The sequence below is a fragment of the Protomyctophum parallelum genome (assembly GCF_964188405.1).
Source record: "Protomyctophum parallelum genome assembly, chromosome: 3".
In the NCBI taxonomy this organism is placed as follows: domain Eukaryota; kingdom Metazoa; phylum Chordata; class Actinopteri; order Myctophiformes; family Myctophidae; genus Protomyctophum; species Protomyctophum parallelum.
The window spans coordinates 42,511,217-42,530,619 of NC_139698.1; the positions used below are offsets into that span (position 1 = coordinate 42,511,217).

The 19,403-nt window shown below is 43.3% G+C and overlaps 1 protein-coding gene across 2 annotated transcripts in view; it reads left to right on the top strand.

Moving 5' to 3' along the window:
* scap (SREBF chaperone) overlaps positions 1–19,403 on the top strand; it is a 41,197-nt gene that overhangs the window by 8,398 nt on the left and 13,396 nt on the right. For both annotated transcript variants that reach the window (XM_083761802.1, XM_083761803.1), the window contains exons 3-14: positions 3,976–4,096; positions 6,366–6,523; positions 6,646–6,866; positions 7,573–7,678; positions 8,863–9,035; positions 9,711–9,837; positions 10,932–11,044; positions 11,158–11,252; positions 11,912–12,010; positions 13,490–13,702; positions 15,231–15,616; positions 16,030–16,179. In XM_083761802.1, coding sequence (XP_083617928.1) covers positions 3,976–4,096; positions 6,366–6,523; positions 6,646–6,866; positions 7,573–7,678; positions 8,863–9,035; positions 9,711–9,837; positions 10,932–11,044; positions 11,158–11,252; positions 11,912–12,010; positions 13,490–13,702; positions 15,231–15,616; positions 16,030–16,179 — 1,962 coding nt within the window. The remainder of the gene's footprint in view (positions 1–3,975; positions 4,097–6,365; positions 6,524–6,645; positions 6,867–7,572; positions 7,679–8,862; positions 9,036–9,710; positions 9,838–10,931; positions 11,045–11,157; positions 11,253–11,911; positions 12,011–13,489; positions 13,703–15,230; positions 15,617–16,029; positions 16,180–19,403) is intronic.

The window sequence follows — 19,403 nt, forward strand, 5'->3', positions numbered from 1 at the left end:
GCCGGCCTTCACCACCGGGTGAAGGGAAAGAAAAGAACTATTTCACAAATAGTGAAAGCAGGATGAGAGCAGAGGGCTGTGAGAAAGTGGCCCCGTGAGAATGGGTGTCCTGTGCCTCCATCTGCCTATTGGGAGGGGGGCCTGAATCCGTACAAAAGAGGCCTTTGTGAAGGTACAGTGACCTTAAATAGAAGCGGGGGAGTGGGGGTGATGGAGGGAGTGGCTGAGGATGAAGGAAAGAGAGAGAGATACAGAGAAAGGAGAGTGCAAAAGAGAGATGTTACACAGAAGTTTATATAATAATCCTGCTGGAGAATCCTCCCTCCCGCCGCCCCCACAGTGTATTTTCTTTTCTTTGTCTTGCACTATGGAAGCACTGCTGAGGGTGTGTATTCTAACAGTGCAACTTGTTTCTCCCAATTATTGATGGTGTTGCACTGCATTGTGATGTCATTCTGTATCTATTCTACAATACTTTTTTCTTGCCCTATAACCGGTATCTTAACTGCTGTGTTGTCTTTGGCAACCTAACCTTTATTGATCCCTCAGAGGATCAATAAAAATCTTATCTTAAAAAATAAACTCTTAAAAATATATAGGAATAGGATAAAGAATCACTGAAGAAAAAAGACAACATTAAAAGATAAATGACTTGTTAAACAAACTTGGTGATGATGACACTTTACTGATGTTACCTCACTTGAAGAAACATGTTTGGACCGTTAACATCCTGCACACTGTCTTAAATTACAGAAAAAACGAAAAGATATATGCTATTACTAGTAGCTTTTTTTTCTCATTCAATTTCTTTGAGTGGTGCAACCACTCCTACATCCAGCAACGTCCGTGTATCTGTGTGTGTGTACCTGTATGTATAAGTGAGCACGAGTATGTTACATATTTATACCAGTAGGGGGCACCAGAGGTACAGAGAAGACGTCCGTGTACCTGTGTGTGTGTGTGTGTGTGTGTACCTGTATGTATAAGTGAGCACGAGTATGTTACATATTTATACCAGTAGGGGGCACCAGAGATACAGAGAAGAAATTGGAACGATACAGAGAAGAATTTGGAATGATACAGAGAAGAAATTGGACGATACAAATTGGAATGATACAGAGAACCAATAGACGGGAGTTGCACCACTCGGTTCACACTGGTGTGATTTTTATTTGTTTTCCGAACAAGAACACAGAAGTCATTTTACAATTTACAGTATACAAAATTGAACTCAAAACATTCACACGCGCACACACACACACACACACACACACACACACACACACACACACACACACACACACACACACACACACACACACACACACACACACACACACACACACACACACACACACACACACAAAAACCCCTCCCTCCCCCCCCATCCTATTCACAGAATAATCAACCCACAACACATCCATTACAATATCACCGAGTCAGTAAGTCTTTCAGGTCTGATATTAGGTCTGTCCACATTGAAATTGTGCCCTCTTGGGCCTGATTAATCCTTGCCGATGACAGTTCCAGATAAGCAATGTCCAGAAAGCTTCGCAGCCAATGTGTTTTTGAAACATCATGTGGGGGATTCCAGCGTTGTGCTATGATCTTTTTGGCTGCCGTAAGCCCAGCCAACCAGACCTTGCGTGTCTTTGCCGTAAGAGGTAACATAGAATCATCGTTTAACAGGTGTACAAATGGATCCATCGGAAATTGCACCCCCAATAGATCTGTCAAAGTTCTTGTAACTCTTCCCCAAAACTCAGATCCCCGGACATTCCCATACCATATGAACAAATGAGCCTAGGGTTCCTGGGGCACAGAATGTGCAGTATGGGTCAGATGCCAATCCCATTCGGTGCCTAATTCTCGGCGTTACATACGCTCTGTGACAAAACTTAAAGTGTATATACTGATGATTTGGATTCTTTGATGCTCCAGCCACATTCTTCCAAGTGACCTCCCAATCTATTTCCCGCCCTTCATCAGCTATATCCCTATTCCAGGCCTCCATACCTGTAGAGGGGGCATATTTCTGGGCAATTAATATACCTTTTGAGTTGTGGAAATAATAAAAAGTCCCCCCATTTCGTGTTGTCTAGAACTGGAGGTATGAAAAAAATCATTAACATTGTGAATCACATCTTGATGACTTAAGTGAAGACAGTGTGCGCTGTGTGGGATCTCCGTTTTCTGCTCCTACGCACCTTTCCCAGTACTAGATGTGCAAAAGGCCCTTTTTACTTAATTTGTAGTTCAAAATTGCTAGTGGACCAACACAGCTGAGTAGTCGCCTGTACATTTGACTCTCGCATCTCTGCAGCATGTTAGGCTAAGACATTATGCAATTAGGTGTCTTTGTGAATAGTTTCTTCCTGGGAAATGATAAAGTACCTGTATGGCTGGCTAATGCCGTTGTGCTTCGGGGCCCGTTGTGGCTGATAGCCTGACTGAATAGGCCCGATTTACTATTATATAGGCGGGTTAGGGTATCTTTTGTTCAAATGTGACTATTTTTCCTGGGAGCATGAATATGTCCAGGGACAAAGTGCTGGACAGACAGACGAACGGTCTATGCACCTTTTCGCATGTTCTCTTGGTTAATCCAGTGTTGAATCACTGCTGTACACCACAGTTTGACATGTCTGCAGTGTGCGTGTTAACTGTTTAGCTGCCGCAATTGTGTATTTCACATGTCTCCTACCTACAGTACCTCCGACCTATCCATCTGTAGTGTACCCCAGTCTATTCCCATTTGTGGCTGAGTAGTCACAGTGCATTAATTAGTGTTCTGACACAGTTAAAGGCTACACACACACACACACACACACCACACCCAGTATGCTATATATACGCTGTGTATATGTATGTTAGTGTACACAGTAACACACACACACACACACACACACACCTTATTAGCAGGATGGTGATATCTTCTTATTGCCTCTAATTTATCTGTGCTTATCTCCTTGTGTTTCTATGCCCTGTATTTGTTTTTATTTGATGTTTACTTTATATTTTTGAGTGGTGCTAGGCAGCCACTCCTATACGCAGCAATGTGTGTCTGTAGGTACCGTAATTTCTGGACTATAGCCGCACCAGCTAAATTTAGGGAAAATTGTGGCCGTTAGCTGTAAAAATTCATAGATTAGCTGCACCGCTGCAGGGTTCAAAGCATGGGGAAAAAGTAGTGGCTTATAGTCCGGAAATTACGGTATGTGTCTGAGCATGGAAATAGCGTTTTTTTCTTCTTCATTATTGTTACTTTAAAAATAAATCTCTTTTCAAGTTGATCTTTATTTTGTTTTGTGATGTTTCTAAACGTGATACAAATAAATTACTACTACTACATTTTAACTTTTTTTATATAATGGTGTGGTGGTTGGAGTTGTGACTCATGTTGTACTCAGAGGACGCTGTGCGTCAGAGGATGTACCCTACTACAATGTCCAGAGGATGTACCCTACTACAATGTCCAGAGGATGTACCCTACTACAATGTCCAGAGGATGTACCCTACTACAATGTCCAGAGGATGTGCCCTACTACAATGTCCAGAGGATGTACCCTACTACAATGTCCAGAGGATGTACCCTACTACAATGTCCAGAGGATGTACCCTACTACAATGTCCAGAGGATGTACCCTACTACAATGTCCAGAGGATGTGCCCTACTACAATGTCCAGAGGATGTACCCTACTACAATACCCTACTACAATGTCCAGAGGATGTACCCTACTACAATGTCCAGAGGATGTACCCTACTACAATGTCCAGAGGATGTGCCCTACTACAATGTCCAGAGGATGTACCCTACTACAATGTCCAGTTTGGTGTCAGAAGCTGCATGAACATTAGTGGCTGCTAGCAGGACCTTTTGACTTTTAGTCCTGTTACATTCTTTTTTCGTCTTTTGCACCACATCATTTTATTTGAAAGTGAACATCAGTTCTTGCTCCTCTGTGTCTCCTCAGTTATCCGTTGTTGAGGTTGCCCCTGCCAGGGACGGGACCTGTGGAGTTCACCACGGGGGTTCGAGACTACGCCATCCCTTCTCATGAGCCCCAAGGGGATCTGGGAGAGCAGCCTGATTGGGTAAGAGTACTAGAGAAAACAGTGATGAAAGTTCTGAAATCATGAACGTAAAATGCCGAATTGAGACCTCATCTGCCTGCCTTTGAAGCATCAGTTAAGCATTAGAACAGAGTGGTTACTTGCTAAAGTTATGCTTAAACGTACCCACCACGGCCACTGTTTTGCAGCATTAGACTGGTGTTGAGTTCTCACACTTAGAAACAGCCACTTCTATCTCCGGCAAGGCCGGATGGCCTGGCCTACCCATATTGATGACGTCAGTCTTGACCAAATATTGAGTTCCACACGGTCCAGACTGGGCTCCATGTAGGGGATGTTCATGCAAAAGCCTGGAGGGATGGTCACAAACAGTGGTTGGTGGGCGAATAACCTGTAGGGATTCATTGACTTCTTTGGCCTGTGCATTGTTGGTAGTGAGCTGGGTCAGTCACTTGATTCACTTACACTTTGATGTAGAATCAGTGGTGGAACATGTCAACAAGAGAGGGCAGTGTCTCTCTTTCACATTTTCCCATTGCGAACCGGAAATCATTTGAGAGACACATTTTCCCAAGTGTACTGCAGTGGGAACACAGCACTGACTGACACCATGCAACTGAGAGAATGATAAAGTGAGGTAGACTGAAAGAGAAACACCGGCACTTTACAGACGCAATCATTTTGTGGTATGCACTCTGTGCTGGCAAATGAATGTCATGTTTATTTATTGTCAATGTTGCAGACGAACAAAACTAATAACCCCACCCACTGCAGGGGTGTGTTCAATAACTCATAGAGCTGCATCATCTTTTTGCATTATACTGCAAAACTGTATTCCTGTTTTCTAGTAAATGTATTTCCTCGCATGCAGATGAAGAGCTGGAGCAGCTTTTAACACAGACGTCTTCCAATCTAATCTCCCGACATAGTCTGAAATTGCCAATAGTAGCACAGTAAGCACACCCTCGGGTCATCGCTAAAATCAATTTTTTGACAGGGCTGTTGCTAGGCAAGCCTTGTGCAGTGCTCGGCGTCATGTTTCGTACATGCACACAGCCGTCCACTTTCTTGTTTACGGCCCGACAAAACTGTCTATTCATTCTAAATCTACGTTGCTGTCCATGGTTTTGATCAGAGCGGCGATGTTCTGTCCTCATAGACCTAGGACGATTCTACAAATGTCTTCTAAATCATGACAGCTTTCTGAAAAACCCATGTTTCTATGTCAGTGGTTCTCAATCAGGACCCCCAAAGATATATGTAACTGGCCGCTGACCCCCATCTGAAAATATGTTATTCCAGCGACCTCCCAGAAGCAAAGATTTGAGTTAAAAACATTCGCTCTGAAAGAATATATATTCAAAGATTTGCGGGAAATGGAAGGAGGGGCTTTTCAGAGTAAAATCTGCCTCATCTGCTCGGCACTCTAGCGCCTTTATTTTGAGTTCCGGCGCACTGGAAGTGTGAATACAACAGAAACGGCATGTTGTACATGTGATTTAGGTGCTAACTGATTGAATTATTGACCACATAGTCCACATAAGGTACCATAACCAGGGCTGTACATAATTAGTAACAAGTTGGTGTAGGGGGGGTTTATACGGACGTTTCTACTCTTGCCACAATGTTATGCTGCCCACACGGGCAGATGCAAAAGATAAAGATGCTCACAGACAGTGTATTTGTACACTAGTCGTTAAGCAACACGTTTGTTAGCAGCTCAACCACTGAAACCAAAACAAACGTCCAACATAGATAAAAGTAATTACTCACCTACTGCTGCAGGTTCCATGTTTAAGTAATCAACCCATGTTCAAGATGCATGGTTTTCATATTGTAAATAATTATGGTTGTGTTGTTTAGCAGGAGCACCACGTAACTTTGGAAAAGTGTCATAGTAGCTTGTTTACAACTGAAATGTACTTCCTGTGCACTGACTTCCTCTTCAAAATAAGAGCCACGTGTAATGATTAGTCAACACTAGTCTACTTACAGGACGTTACATCACATTTGAGTTCCTTTTGAATGTCTGTCAGATTTCTCTACAGAACTGCCTCAGCTGTTGGTGCGCAAATGCGCCTCGCATGCCTTTGATCTACTGCACAGGAAACATTTTGACGACACATGCGCACTGGAGCACCTGTTGTGTGCCCCCCTGACCATAACTAAAATGACACTGGTATAATCTGCAGATGGGTCAAAAAAGGGGTATCTGTCGGAGACGCCGCCTCAGTGGTCTTTCTCCCTATTTATTTATTCTCATGTGTCTGTCTGTCTCTGTATGGTCCAGTACCGGGGTCCTCCAGTGGCCTACATCCAGCAGGTGTTGGTGAAGGCAGCGGTGTCTCCGTGGGAGAGCAGCCTGGTGCCGGTGGATGGTTTCCGCTCTCCCCTGGGACGTGTCTTCACCCTGCTGGAGGAGATCCGCAACCATGTCCACTCTGACAGGTAAAGACTATACTATAGGACTGTTCAACATCTGTTCTTCAACAAAAGACTTGAGTTGTTGTCCGAAAGTAAAATAGGAAGGAATCCTCTTCATCTCATCTGCTCTGCTCCACTGATTTCAGTTCTGGGATGCGCAGCCTTGAGGCCTTATGTCTACAGGTGACGGACCTGTTACCTGGACTACGGCGCATGCACTCTGTCATGCCAGAGCACGGCTGCCTGCTGGTCTCCCCGGGAAACTACTGGCAGAACCAACGGGAGCTCTTTGACTCCGATCCCGACCTTCTCAAAACCGTCCAGAAGCATGAGCCCAAAGGACTGCACACCTCCGCCACACTCCGAGGTAGGGAAGCAGGAAGGAAACACGTGGCTAGATGGGAGGTGTGGCATGCAGTGAGAGCACACTACTTTTAACTGAAGAATACAAGTCTTGCCATGAGGAATGAAATTAAAACAAAACATTGGGTGCCGGTTTCCACAGGAGTGATTAGAGTCATCAGAAAACTGTACAGCTCACATTACTACAGAACAAACATTTCCAAGTGAAAGTTGGTGACAGGGAAGACTGGGACAAGATAAGGTTCTGCTAAAAGGTTTTGAGAGAAGGTTTTACTATTATTTGTTCCTGTTGCTGTGTCTGTGACTAGTGCTTTAAGTATTTTATCTTCTACCTCTTTTTCTGATTACCGGTAGGTACTGTAACATTTTAATGGACTTTTTCACAGTGGCCATTTTGGCAGTGCAGATGAAGGTTATAGCGTTAATTAAGGGTTGTCTTTTTTTGTAGGTATTTCTGTATAGTATAAGGTTAACTATACAGGAACTGTCCATGCTGTCGCACAGTAACACCTAAATGAAACACACCCACAATGTTATTACCAGTGTTTTTTTGTCAAATAGTGGTTGTGAATAGGGCCCATTCACTGCAATTCAGAATTGCTCATGTGACACATTACAAGTTTGTTTTTGTACATTTCATATACTGCTTGCTGCCGTTTGGAAATTGCAAATACTTTGCTGACTGTGTGTGTGTGCGTGTGTTTTTTCAGACTTGTTGTTTGGCGTTCCTGGAAAGCACACCGGGGTCAGTCACTACAGCAGGAAGCGGGTGGTGACTTACACAATCACCATAGTACTGGGAATCTATGATGCTAGGTGAGATAAAATAGTGCATAAATGGAAAAACTGGTTCTGTGAGACAGAATTAATATTTAAGACTTTTCACATTCAAATGGCTGCTAAATGTCAAAATAATATTTTTTATTAAAGGAAGAGAGTGCAAGACTTCCAGCTGTTGCCAGTGTCTAAAATGCTACCACTAAAACGATTGTTCTACGATAGAACGATAGTGGGTGAACAGTGTGTGGTGTTTTCTCTTCCCACCTTATGTACACATCTCATGTTCACTTGAAAGTCCAATGGCATAAAGAGTTAAAATATGATTGGGTCCTTCTTTCCAAAAATTGCAATGAAATTCCCCACCCAGCATTTCTACCTCTGCATCTGTTCTTCGGCTTTGCACTTTGCACAGCTAAGGCGCATTTGCGGCATAGCCAAGTGTTTTATAAATGCCATGTTAAGAATCTCTGCTCTTTCCAGGGGTTTACTGCCAGATAAACTGGAACATCTTTTTTGAGCCGTGTGTGTGTGTGTGCGCCTGTGCTCTGGTACTGTTTTTCCTTACATTTGGTAAGGTTGAGGAAGGGAAGAGCAATGATCCCAGAGATTCCATTAATGCAATGCAATGCAATAACCCTTCTACTGCATCCCAGAGCTGTACAAATCGGATATTGAACTTAGGGCTCTATTGGCTCTATTTTCGTCCATGCTAAACCTCTTATCCCTAAACTACTTTGCCTTTTTAGCCTATTTTAAAAAACATTTTTGAATAGTTAAAATAGCCAATCTACCCCGGCATGTTGTGAGCTTGTAGATTGGCTATTTTAAGTGTATGAGCATTTCAGTTGAACTTTAGCAAACCATGCTCAGGTTTGTTTAGACTAAACAGGTATTGAAAATTGGTGCCAAAATGACAGGGTGTATGATCATGTATTATGATAAGAGGCATCTGTAATTAAGCCTGTACAAATTTGCCATGTCTGTAATTCATCAAGTACAAACTGCAGCATGAATTACCCACTATAGTGTGCACACTTATATGATGGGATGCAAAACATTTATTTTCCCACCAATTTGTCATCACTTTATTCTATAAGCCTAGGTGGCCTCAGATGGAACTGAGGGAAATGGCTGAGACCTAGGGTGTCTTCGTCATGGAAGACGTGTCATTGCCTCATATTCAGTCATTTTCCTGAATGAACACTGGTGTGTCTCTGTAGGTTCCTGGGCAGCTTGCGGGCTCGCCTGAAGCAGCTTCACCCATCAGCCAACTGCAGCCTGCGGGAGGACCACATGGTACATGTTCACTTCAAGGAGGAGATTGGTATCGCTGAGCTCATCCCACTGGTCACCACCTACATCATACTGTTTGCATACATCTACTTCTCCACACGTGAGTCTGTCTGTTTTCCTGAGGTCTCCTTTCTGTACCCTGGTACTTCTTCCTCTCTTCCCTTCTACCTTCCCTCCCACCTTTCTCCTGTGTTATCATTAAACTTTCTTTAAACTTTCCACCGCACACTTATGAATCTCTGAAGTGCTCTGAAGCCCATGCCCAGACGTGTGAAGGACATGGGCATGGGTAGTTGCACGCCGGTGTCGTGCCCGAGAATAAGCAATCTACTACTCAATGTGAGCGTGTAGATGGACTTGTCACAATTTATATCAGGCATGAGCATGCAAATGTGTTCCAGGGCTGTGCCTGTCTGGTGTGGGGATAATAATCCACCAGGCTAAGACCAGGGGCTTGCCAACACAAATATGTGTTCTTGGAAGACAAACATAGACATAGTTATGAAACTATCACTGTACATACTTGTATAGTAACACCTAAACTGATTTGTTTTTACACATCTGGCAACAGGAATTTATGTAACGCCTGCCTGCATCATTTATCATAATGGCGCGTGACAATTGTCATTTGGACATTCTGTTCTATTTTCAAGATTTATTTTGCTAGTAAAATGAGAAAACATACTGTATGGCAGCTCCTCATGTCATGAATATGGTCATTTGGATGAATTATTTCCATAACTTTTGCTTCGAACAATGTGATTCCTCTTTGCAGGTAAAATAGATATGGTGAAGTCCAAATGGGGCTTGGCTTTGGCTGCAGTGGTAACAGTGCTCAGCTCACTGCTCATGTCTGTGGGACTCTGTACACTGTTTGGACTGACGCCCACACTCAATGGAGGGTAGGACGGACACACACACACACACACACACACACACACACACACACACACACACACACACACACACACACACTACTCAATATTGATTATGTACAGATCATGGTTAATTATTAGATACGGTGGGTGAAAAGTTACTGTTACATTTGTAAAAAGAAAAAAATAGGACCACTGATAATGGGGCGGGGGGCGGGGTCATTTGCTGATATGGAGATATTGACATTTTGCGACTGGCCAATCACGGCAGTCTCATTGGATAGTTGACATGATGGCGTGACACAACTCGCTGTCAAACAAAACCCCTGGCCAAGATCCACTCATGGGCCCCATATTATTTTAGTGTCAGTGTGTGCATGTGTCTCTTTAGCTGTATGGTTATTAGTAAAGCCCACGCACAGCACACACAGCACAGCACAGGCTAACTCATGTTGAGACAGTTTAATGTAGATGGACATAGACTAGATAAACACGCAGACGGATGCAGTATAGAGAGGATTCTTTCACCTTTTCTCCAATGACACTGTGACCTTGACTTATCATGTAATTCATCTTATCTATTGTCATCTGTACATGACTGTAATTCTTGAAGTTATGTTAATGATCACCTCATTGGTAATGAAAGTAAGACTGGCCACCTGCCAAAATACTTATCTGTGGCGTACAGTATGTGTATTTAATCTATCACACACACTGTTATATAATCTCTGACTCCTTCCCGCTCTTGCAACAATTTGACTGCTAATGTACTACTGTAGTAGGAGTGGTTATTTTGGAATGCACCTGGAAATGTTTCGTGTCAGATGCAGTAACAAAGTATTTCCCTTTCCTTATTATGATGATTTGGAAACGCCAGACAGTTTATAGGCCACGGAAAAGCATCGTGGTTGATATGTTGGTCCTCTTGTCTGTCCTGGTTCCTCCAGGGAGGGAAAAGCATCATGGTTGATATGTTGGTCCTCTTGTCTGTCCTGGTTCCTCCAGGGAGGGAAAAGCATCATGGTTGATATGTTGGTCCTCTTGTCTGTCCTGGTTCCTCCAGGGAGGGAAAAGCATCATGGTTGATATGTTGGTCCTCTTGTCTGTCCTGGTTCCTCCAGGGAGATTTTCCCCTACCTGGTGGTGGTAATCGGTCTGGAGAACGTCCTGGTCCTCACCAAGTCTGTGGTGTCAACCCCTGTTGACTTGGAGGTCAAACTACGCATTGCTCAGGGTAATGTGTGTCTGCATATGAGCAGTCTTGCATAAGCCAAGAAAGACAAAATAAAATGTAAATAAGATTTATTTTTAAATAACGTTATTGTTATATCTTGATGTTTTCCTCAGGCCTTAGTAATGAGAGCTGGTCTATCATGAAGAACATGGCCACTGAGCTATGCATAATTCTCATTGGATATTTCACTCTTGTGCCAGCTATCCAGGTAACGCACTCACCTTATAGATGTTATGTGATGTAGATCTTGTCCGGCTTTTTTCACTTTCACCTGAAGCACATGCCAAAATATCCCAAAACCATTTTGGCTCTTCATTTAATGCCAAATAATTTGCATCAGTAGCATTTAAATTAGGTGGTAAACTTGCTCATTTACCTACATCTAAAAGTGTCCCATTCTTCGTACGCACTAAGCTAATAGTGCTCTTAGGTCCAAGGTGGTTATTAATAGGGCAGCATTGAGCTTCTCCACCAAATGTTTCCTTGACAAAAAAAAGGTTGAAAATCAATTCAAACATGAGGGTTCATGGCTATCACAGGTACGGTTCTTAGTTTACACTGTTCAATACATAATCATTAGATAAGGTGGGTTCCATGACTCCCAAGAAGGCATAATCTCTTTTCAAAGATAAATAAGGTCAAAGAGAAACCTATGCTCAGCAGATGTAAAACAGGGCAATATCTACACTGTATACCGATGGAAAACGTGCATGTGCAAAAGAAGTAAAGAGTTTATTATAGTATATTATAGTTTCATCACTTCCTGGCAAACATGCACCTGGGTCATATGAGTTCACACCATCAAAAACACACTCCTCGCAGAGGTCTTGTCTGAATTATTTATTCAATTATTTGTATTTGTTGTAGGAGTTCTGTTTGTTTGCGGTGGTGGGGTTGGTCTCAGACTTCTTCCTTCAGATGTTCTTCTTCACAACAGTGCTGTCTATAGACATCCGACGCATGGAGGTAAGACCACGTTCACATTATCTCTCCTTTGAACTCTCATAATGTAGGGCAAACCGCGGTGAGAAGGCGGTCACACCTCCATGTACGTACTTAACTCACCACATTGTTCGCCAGATTAAGTCTTTCCACAAAATGCACTCTCCTCCCTTAAAAGTTCTTAACTCTCCTTGTTCTTTATGCTTGTCACACATTCGGTTCATCTACTGTAGCAGTATTTAGCTGCATTGTTAAAAAAAAAGGGATATGGAGTGGGCAGCCAGTGGGAGAAAGCTTTCTTGGGGGCTCTGAAGCCCAAATGTGGTGGTATCTGGCACAATCTAATGCTACTATTCCATAATTTATACTGATAGTAATTATCCAACTGTAAACATGCGTTTGTAACCCACACAGACTGTACATACCTATAATTGCGCAGTCAATTGTCAATTGTCAGACCTAGCAGACCTACAAGAACTATAAATCAGGCCTCATTGACAAAATTAACAAAACAAATTTGGTGTATCCCTTGGACCCAAATGTACACAGATACATTGTAAATTAACTACTTAAGCACAATTTAATGAAAATAGCATATCTACAAGTAAAGCTTTGTTGACTCTTTGTTTCCATTTATTTAAAATTGTTCAAAACAAAAATACTGGTGTCCCACTGTTGTGAAACTCTGCTGCATCCTACTATAAATGCACCACGTTTCTGTGTGTATGTCTGCGTGTGTGTGTGTGTACGGTTGTAATGCACGTAACTCGAGAACCGTTTGCCCCACCGACTTCAAATTCGACACACGCGTTCCACACTGCAGTGCAGTGCCCGGCCTTGACCGGTCGGACGCACGGTTCTCCAGAACCACCACAAAAGGCTCTGGTCAGGCTCTGCCAGTGGGCCTAATCAGCCTAAATCCCCTCAATTTCCAGCCTCAGCCAATTGATTGCCATGGCAACTCCACACCTGACAATTGATTAGCCTACTTAACCAGTCCACTTTTCACAGTCAGTCAGTGTGCCCTGTTTAGACACAGGCAGATACAGAGACCTCCATGTTGGACACAGACGGATAGTTAAAACGGGTGCTATGACAAGTTGACAACTTTTTTTTCCAAATCGGTCTCACGGTGGCGCTATAACAGGCCAATTCCTGTATTTACCTATAACTGCATCGATCTGTGTACAACTGTGTATGCGCACTCCCTACAGGCCATGGCAAAAAAAATCCCTGCATCTCCCAAAATCCCTGATCTCTGTAGTCATGTGATCAAGACCAGTCTGTTGGATTTCTCAGATTCTACGATTGGCTAAGATTGCCTTCCAAGTCACGTTTTTTATGCCCCGATCTGCAAAAAACCAAGGATCTGGCCTGCATTTTTCAATTCTGCCTCAGCAGCTGTAGACTGATGATGATGATTGCTTGAATACTATGTTTGTTTGTTTGGAGAGAAATGCAGTTTGACGTTAGTCCGTCTATATGTCCGTCTGTCCCACTCAGCTGGCTGACCTGAACCGCCGTCTTCCGGCCGAGGCGGGCCTCCCTCCTCCAAAGCCGGGACCGCTTCGTATGAGGGAGGTTCCCCCTCCACCACGTCCCTCCCCCCACACCATCACCCTGCAGACACCGGCCTTCAGGAATCTGCGGCTTCCCAAACGGCTGCGTGTCATCTACTTCCTGGCCCGCACGCGCCTGGCTCAGCGCATCATCATGGTAAGATTGAGAAGGGACCATTGTAGATGAAAAGGAGTTGTTCACAGCTGAACAATCGCAATTCAATGTATATAGAACCACACATTTTTATTTTTTTAACACAACATAGGAAAACAACAAGTACCACAATATGGACATTACAATGCACAGACAAAAAACAAAATACAAACAAAAAAAACTAAACGAGACAAAACGAGTACACCACAGTATTGACATGATTGTACATTACAGGTCACCAGAGTCTTTGTTATTCACTACCGTTCAATAAGGCACATTGAAGCGCAGTCTAGAAGGGTCCACTGTATCTAAGACTATACCTTTGTGAAACCCTTCCATGTTATCGCAGAGGAGATAAGTCAGTTTCTCCAGAGGAACCACAGTCATTACCTTCTTGTACCAATCATCCTGTGTAGGAACGTCTATGAATCCAAAGCTTGAGTATAGTCTTTCTCGCTATGTATTCCAACCAATTTGGCGTTGTCTGGTTCTTGCACTGGATACATTAGCTGCTAGTACACACTAGAGAGGTGTTCAAAATATATCCAATCAAGGTGTCCAGCTCATTCTTCACCTCATTCCAAAACACCTGTATCTTTGTACATTTCCAAAGCATATGTGCATATGTACCAACTTCTGTGTCACATTTATTACAGAGCTGAGACCAAGCTTGCTTCTCAGTAGAGGTGCATAATGGAGTCTGTGTAAATTTTTGAATTGTCTTTCTCTATCATTATTGCAACTCAAAATAGTAAGTGTATTTCCTATAATTGTTGTCCAAGTATTGTCTTCTATCTGACATTCCAAGTCAATCTGCCACTGCCTTCGAATATGATCAGTGGAGTGGTTTGAACTTACATCAAAACATTCATACAGATAGGAAATAAATCTTTCTGGCACAGGTTGTGTAAGAATATTGGATGTCCTAGGGGATGTCCTAGGGGCTTGCAGTTGTTCTGAACTTTACTGAAAGGTTATGTATTATTTATTGTCACATTGTTGAGTTGAGTTGATCAGTCAATCCATCAAATAAGCAGATGTGACATGAGACAATATTTTGGACGAGCATTGCTCTTTTTGAAGGGCTTATTGGCTGGTGGTCCCAGTGTCTCACCAGAAAAAGAAAGAAATATGACCCAGACAAATCAGCCCCCATTACAGAGAGGTAATGGGCTAATGTAAGCTAGCCAGCCAGGTTGTTGAAGAGCTGCACCCTGGAACTCTCATCAATCCTTCATTCTTATGTGAATCCTACCAGACTGCCACAAAACGTACCTTTTGGTATACTATACTGCTAACATAATCCTACCCAACAATTCCGACACTCAGTTTTGGGTATGATGACATGCACAGTGCTAGGGAAAGGAATTTCCCCTTTCAGGATAATAAATAAATGGCAATTATGCCTCAGAATGTTGCAAAAGAGGTTTCAGACCTCAGCAGTAATTATGTAAATAATTAGTGGCCACTAATTAGTGGAATTTAGGTCAATGTGTCTGAAAACTAAACCATGTTATTATTTTGCTGTTAGGTTGGTACCGTGATTTGGATCGGTATTCTGGTGTACACCGACCCGGCTGGCCTTCGTACCTACTTAGCCGCTCAGGTGTCGGAGCAAAGCCCCCTGGGAGACCCAGCGGGCGGTGGGCTACCACCTCACCTGGGGGTGGCAGCCGTCTTCCCCAGAGGAGATCCAACGAGCACCCTCAGCGTCCTCCCTGCTCCAGAGCCCACCCCTTTACCTGAGAACCAGTCCCAGGGTTACCACGGCGCTGCCAGGGCGGATCCTCACCCCCAGGTCCCGCCTTCTGTGCCCCAAATCAGCTGGGGGCCAGAGGATGAGGAGGGCTGGAGGAGGCTGTCTTTCAGACACTGGCCTTCACTCTTCAGCTACTACAACATCACATTAGCCAAGAGGTACTGTAGGGCCTGCAAGGCAGGACATCTTGTTCTTTGTCCTCCAACCTCAGTGACGGACTTAAAATTACTACCCACTTTCACAAAATGATGATGGTTGGAAGGTGACAGACAGGTCGTCTCTTTTTATTTGTCGCTCATTTAGGGTGGTTTGGCTGTTGTTGGCAAAATGTGGCTATTTCTGCAATAGGATTTAATTTAGCATTGCATGATATTTTGTTTCTCCCCCCCCCCCCACACACCCCAAATACATATATTTTTGTATGTTATCTACCAGAATATGGTAGTTTGAATAAGTAATGTGGTGCTGCAGTGTCATCTTGTATGTGTTTTCAGATACATCAGCAATCCTCCCTGTATTGTATGTGTTTTCAGATACATCAGCATCCTCCCTGTATTGTATGTGTTTTCAGATACATCAGCATCCTCCCTGTCATTCCTGTTACGCTCCACCTCAGCCCGCAGGAGGCCATTGAGATGCGTCACCCTCAGGACACCAGACACCCCCCTCCTACCATCCCCAAGGTCTCTGCGGACCTACAGACTGACCTCACCCTTTACAAGTTAGTACTGGTCTACTGGAACACTGCACCCCTGCTGAAGGACACTAGTTCACACCTAGATAATGGCATTTAGATTTTTATTAAGGATCCCCATTAGCTCGTGCCATAGCAACCAGCTGGGGTTCCTGGGGTTCACATTAAAAAAAGGGAAAAAAAATAAAAATAGCTGAAAAAGGAGATTTGAAAACTATATGAAACGATGACAGTCATATTTGTCAGGTTAAACAAAAGTTGTCTCTGCCATTGTTTGCGTTCGTTTCTGTTCGTTTCAAAACGGTGTTCTGCCATGGCTTTCCTACTGTCCAGTTAGCTCATAATATTAGCAGCTATTACTTGTCAGTTGCTTCGAGCTGCGGCGGCGTTACATGCATAGCTGTGTGGTGAGGGGCAGTGCTTAGGAGGCAGCCAGTCATGACTAAGTTGCTACTACGACTAGGTCGCTACTACGTGATTGGCTACACGAGTGGTGCAGACTCCCTTGGCTTAGGCGTCGTTTCAGCAGACTACCATTGGCTTAGGCGGCATGGGGTCGACTCCCATTGATGACTAAGGAGCTTTCATTAGTCATGTTTCACCTGACAAAAAGCAAAGTAAACGAAAAGGAAAAAACACTTCAGTGTCAAATGCAATGCAATTTTAGATTATTTTTAAAGCGCTTGTCTGGGGCAGAGAAACGGCCCCTCAATGTCGTTTCTGAAATACAGGGCTTTGAATGCAGGGCTTAGAATGGAAGTGGATGCACGCGCATTTTCAAAATGGCCGCGGCCACTGTCCTACTTGATGTTGTTAGCGATCGGTGGCTAACGATACAATCGGATCAAAACATGGATTAAAGAATGTAAACCCTGGAACACGAGAGTCTTGTGTTTGGCGGAATTTCTGTTCAAGGCCAAAGTCGGTCAATTTTCCCTACACTGTGTGCAGTTCAATAAAGGAGTGCCAGTGTGTTGTCACAGCATTCTCTAGTATACTCTGCTAGTGGGCTGATGGTTGTCTTATCTCAACTAAAGAAATACTTAGTACAAGGACAAAAGGGATCAACTGTCTGTTATCTAGTCCTTTTAACAATACTGTCTCATCATTGGGAGTCGCCCACTGACTCACTAACCTGATGTGATTGGTTGACAGGTTGCTCGTAAGATACAGATAGTTTGTGATGTCATGTCATAGGAAAGGCTGATGTTTTATTCTGTGGTCTCTGGAAACTGGTGTGTGGTAACTGGAGCAACTGCCAGAAACTTGTTCCCAAAAGCCCCAGCGGTAGCATCTTTGTTTTGAGTGTTAAAAGTTTATGACTCAATTTAAATTCTACTTGAGGTTGGGTAAATTTTTTCCCGTTTTCAGGCTGTTGTGAATATTGGACATATAGCTACAACAGCCAATTCTACATATCAAGATCATTGGGTGTGTGGTTGTAAGGTGTGTCATAACTATCTTTTTATGTGCAGTCATGAGACACACCCGTTCAGGTATTCATAATTGTTAGAATGTATTGTGGTTGAGTCTTCATTGCTCTCACTCCTGTGTACTGGTGGATTGACTAGTAGGAGGCCTGCTCCATTCGCTTCATTGCTCTTGTCCAACTCATGTAATGGTTGTTACTGTAGCTGGCGTTGGATTAGGATCACGGCCAACATAACAGGGAACTGTCAACAGTGACCCTGACCGGCATGCTGTGTTGGAGATGACGCCGAGATAGAAGGCCATCGTGATAACGGTTAACACATGCATGGTAAAAAGAGAGAGCACTGCATGCACACATCCAAAAGAGAACTTGAAGCAATAGATGGTCAAATATACAGTATATCTAAAGACAAGGCGGCGATCCGAGCACTCAAAAAGTAAAAAAATTGAGGGTTTCGACTAAAACAGGTGAGTCTTCATCAGGGCAAGTATCATACTTGCCCTGATGAAGACACTGTATCAGTCGAAACATGTCGGCCTCTTTTAACTTTTATAAATAAAGTACATCTTTTTTTTATCCACCCTATCCTCATTTTTAACTTTGTAAGTGCTCAGATCGCCGCCTTGTATTTAGTATTCCAGTCCCATTGATCTTTGAAGCACCAGCCTACTTTTTTATTACATTATTACTACATTATAATTTTTTTTTTTTGCATCTCCATCGAGCACCTGGTTGATTAGCTTTTTGTCGCTATACAGTATATCTGCTGACAGGATTCATGGTATTGTTGTTGCTATCATAATTATGCTGATGTATTTAGGAATAATGGAGTCCACTCCACACATTCAAACTCTCAGAAATCTCTCAAAAGTGCAAAGCTCAGCTTCTCAGGTCAAGCTGTAAACGGTTAAATACAGCCCCCTTGTTGTTGTTGCGAATTGCAATTCCTAGCAACTGCAATGTCTTGTACCATTGTATTCCCACGTCTTTCCATGTGATGTCTTGCCTCAGAGGCTCCTATCTCAATCTCAAAAATGATGTGCTATGTAGGACGTTATGTGCTCTGTGTGCTGCACTGCGTGCCATGTGCAGGCCATGTGTACAAAACATTCCCCAGGGTATAGCTTCATGAGCACATAACTATGAACTATGTATTAAAACTGAGAATGTGAGTCTTTCTCTCTGCCTTGAGAAATCCAAATATGTTTTATGGGTGGTATCTTCAGACAGAACAGGTCACACTGGTATAACAGGTGCCCTTGTCACAGCAACGCAGCATTTCACACCACAGGTGACCCGTGGCCATAGGGGGTTGTAGTTCCTCTAATCGGCACTAGATGGAGCTGATGGCTCTCTCTGCATGCTTGGTACATGCTTGTACATGTGGCTTTCAGTGCAGATTTGAATAGGTTATGTCATGCCTCTCCCATGTGCACCGGCTGGAACATGGAAGGCACAGATTTGTTCTGCGGGGATGTGGATACGAAGCACGGGTGTTTGTTCTTTCTATCTGATGGCTACACAAATACATTCTCAGTGTTAATTTATCCATTTGTAACTTTTGAGAGTTTACAAATGTTACCGATTGTACCCGTGTCCTGTACACTCAGAATGTTACAGTGTAAGTTCCCACTTTGTGCACGAGTGGCTTTAATACTTGATTCCAATGATCTGTCATTTCATCGTATGCTCCATTGTTGTCTTCCTTCTGTCTCATAAGACAGTGGAGTATGCACCAGGGGTTAGTCTGTTGTTGGGTTACAGTGCTTGCTGTGCTGAACAGTCCGATGCTTGAGTGGCAGTCTCTGTTGCAAATGTA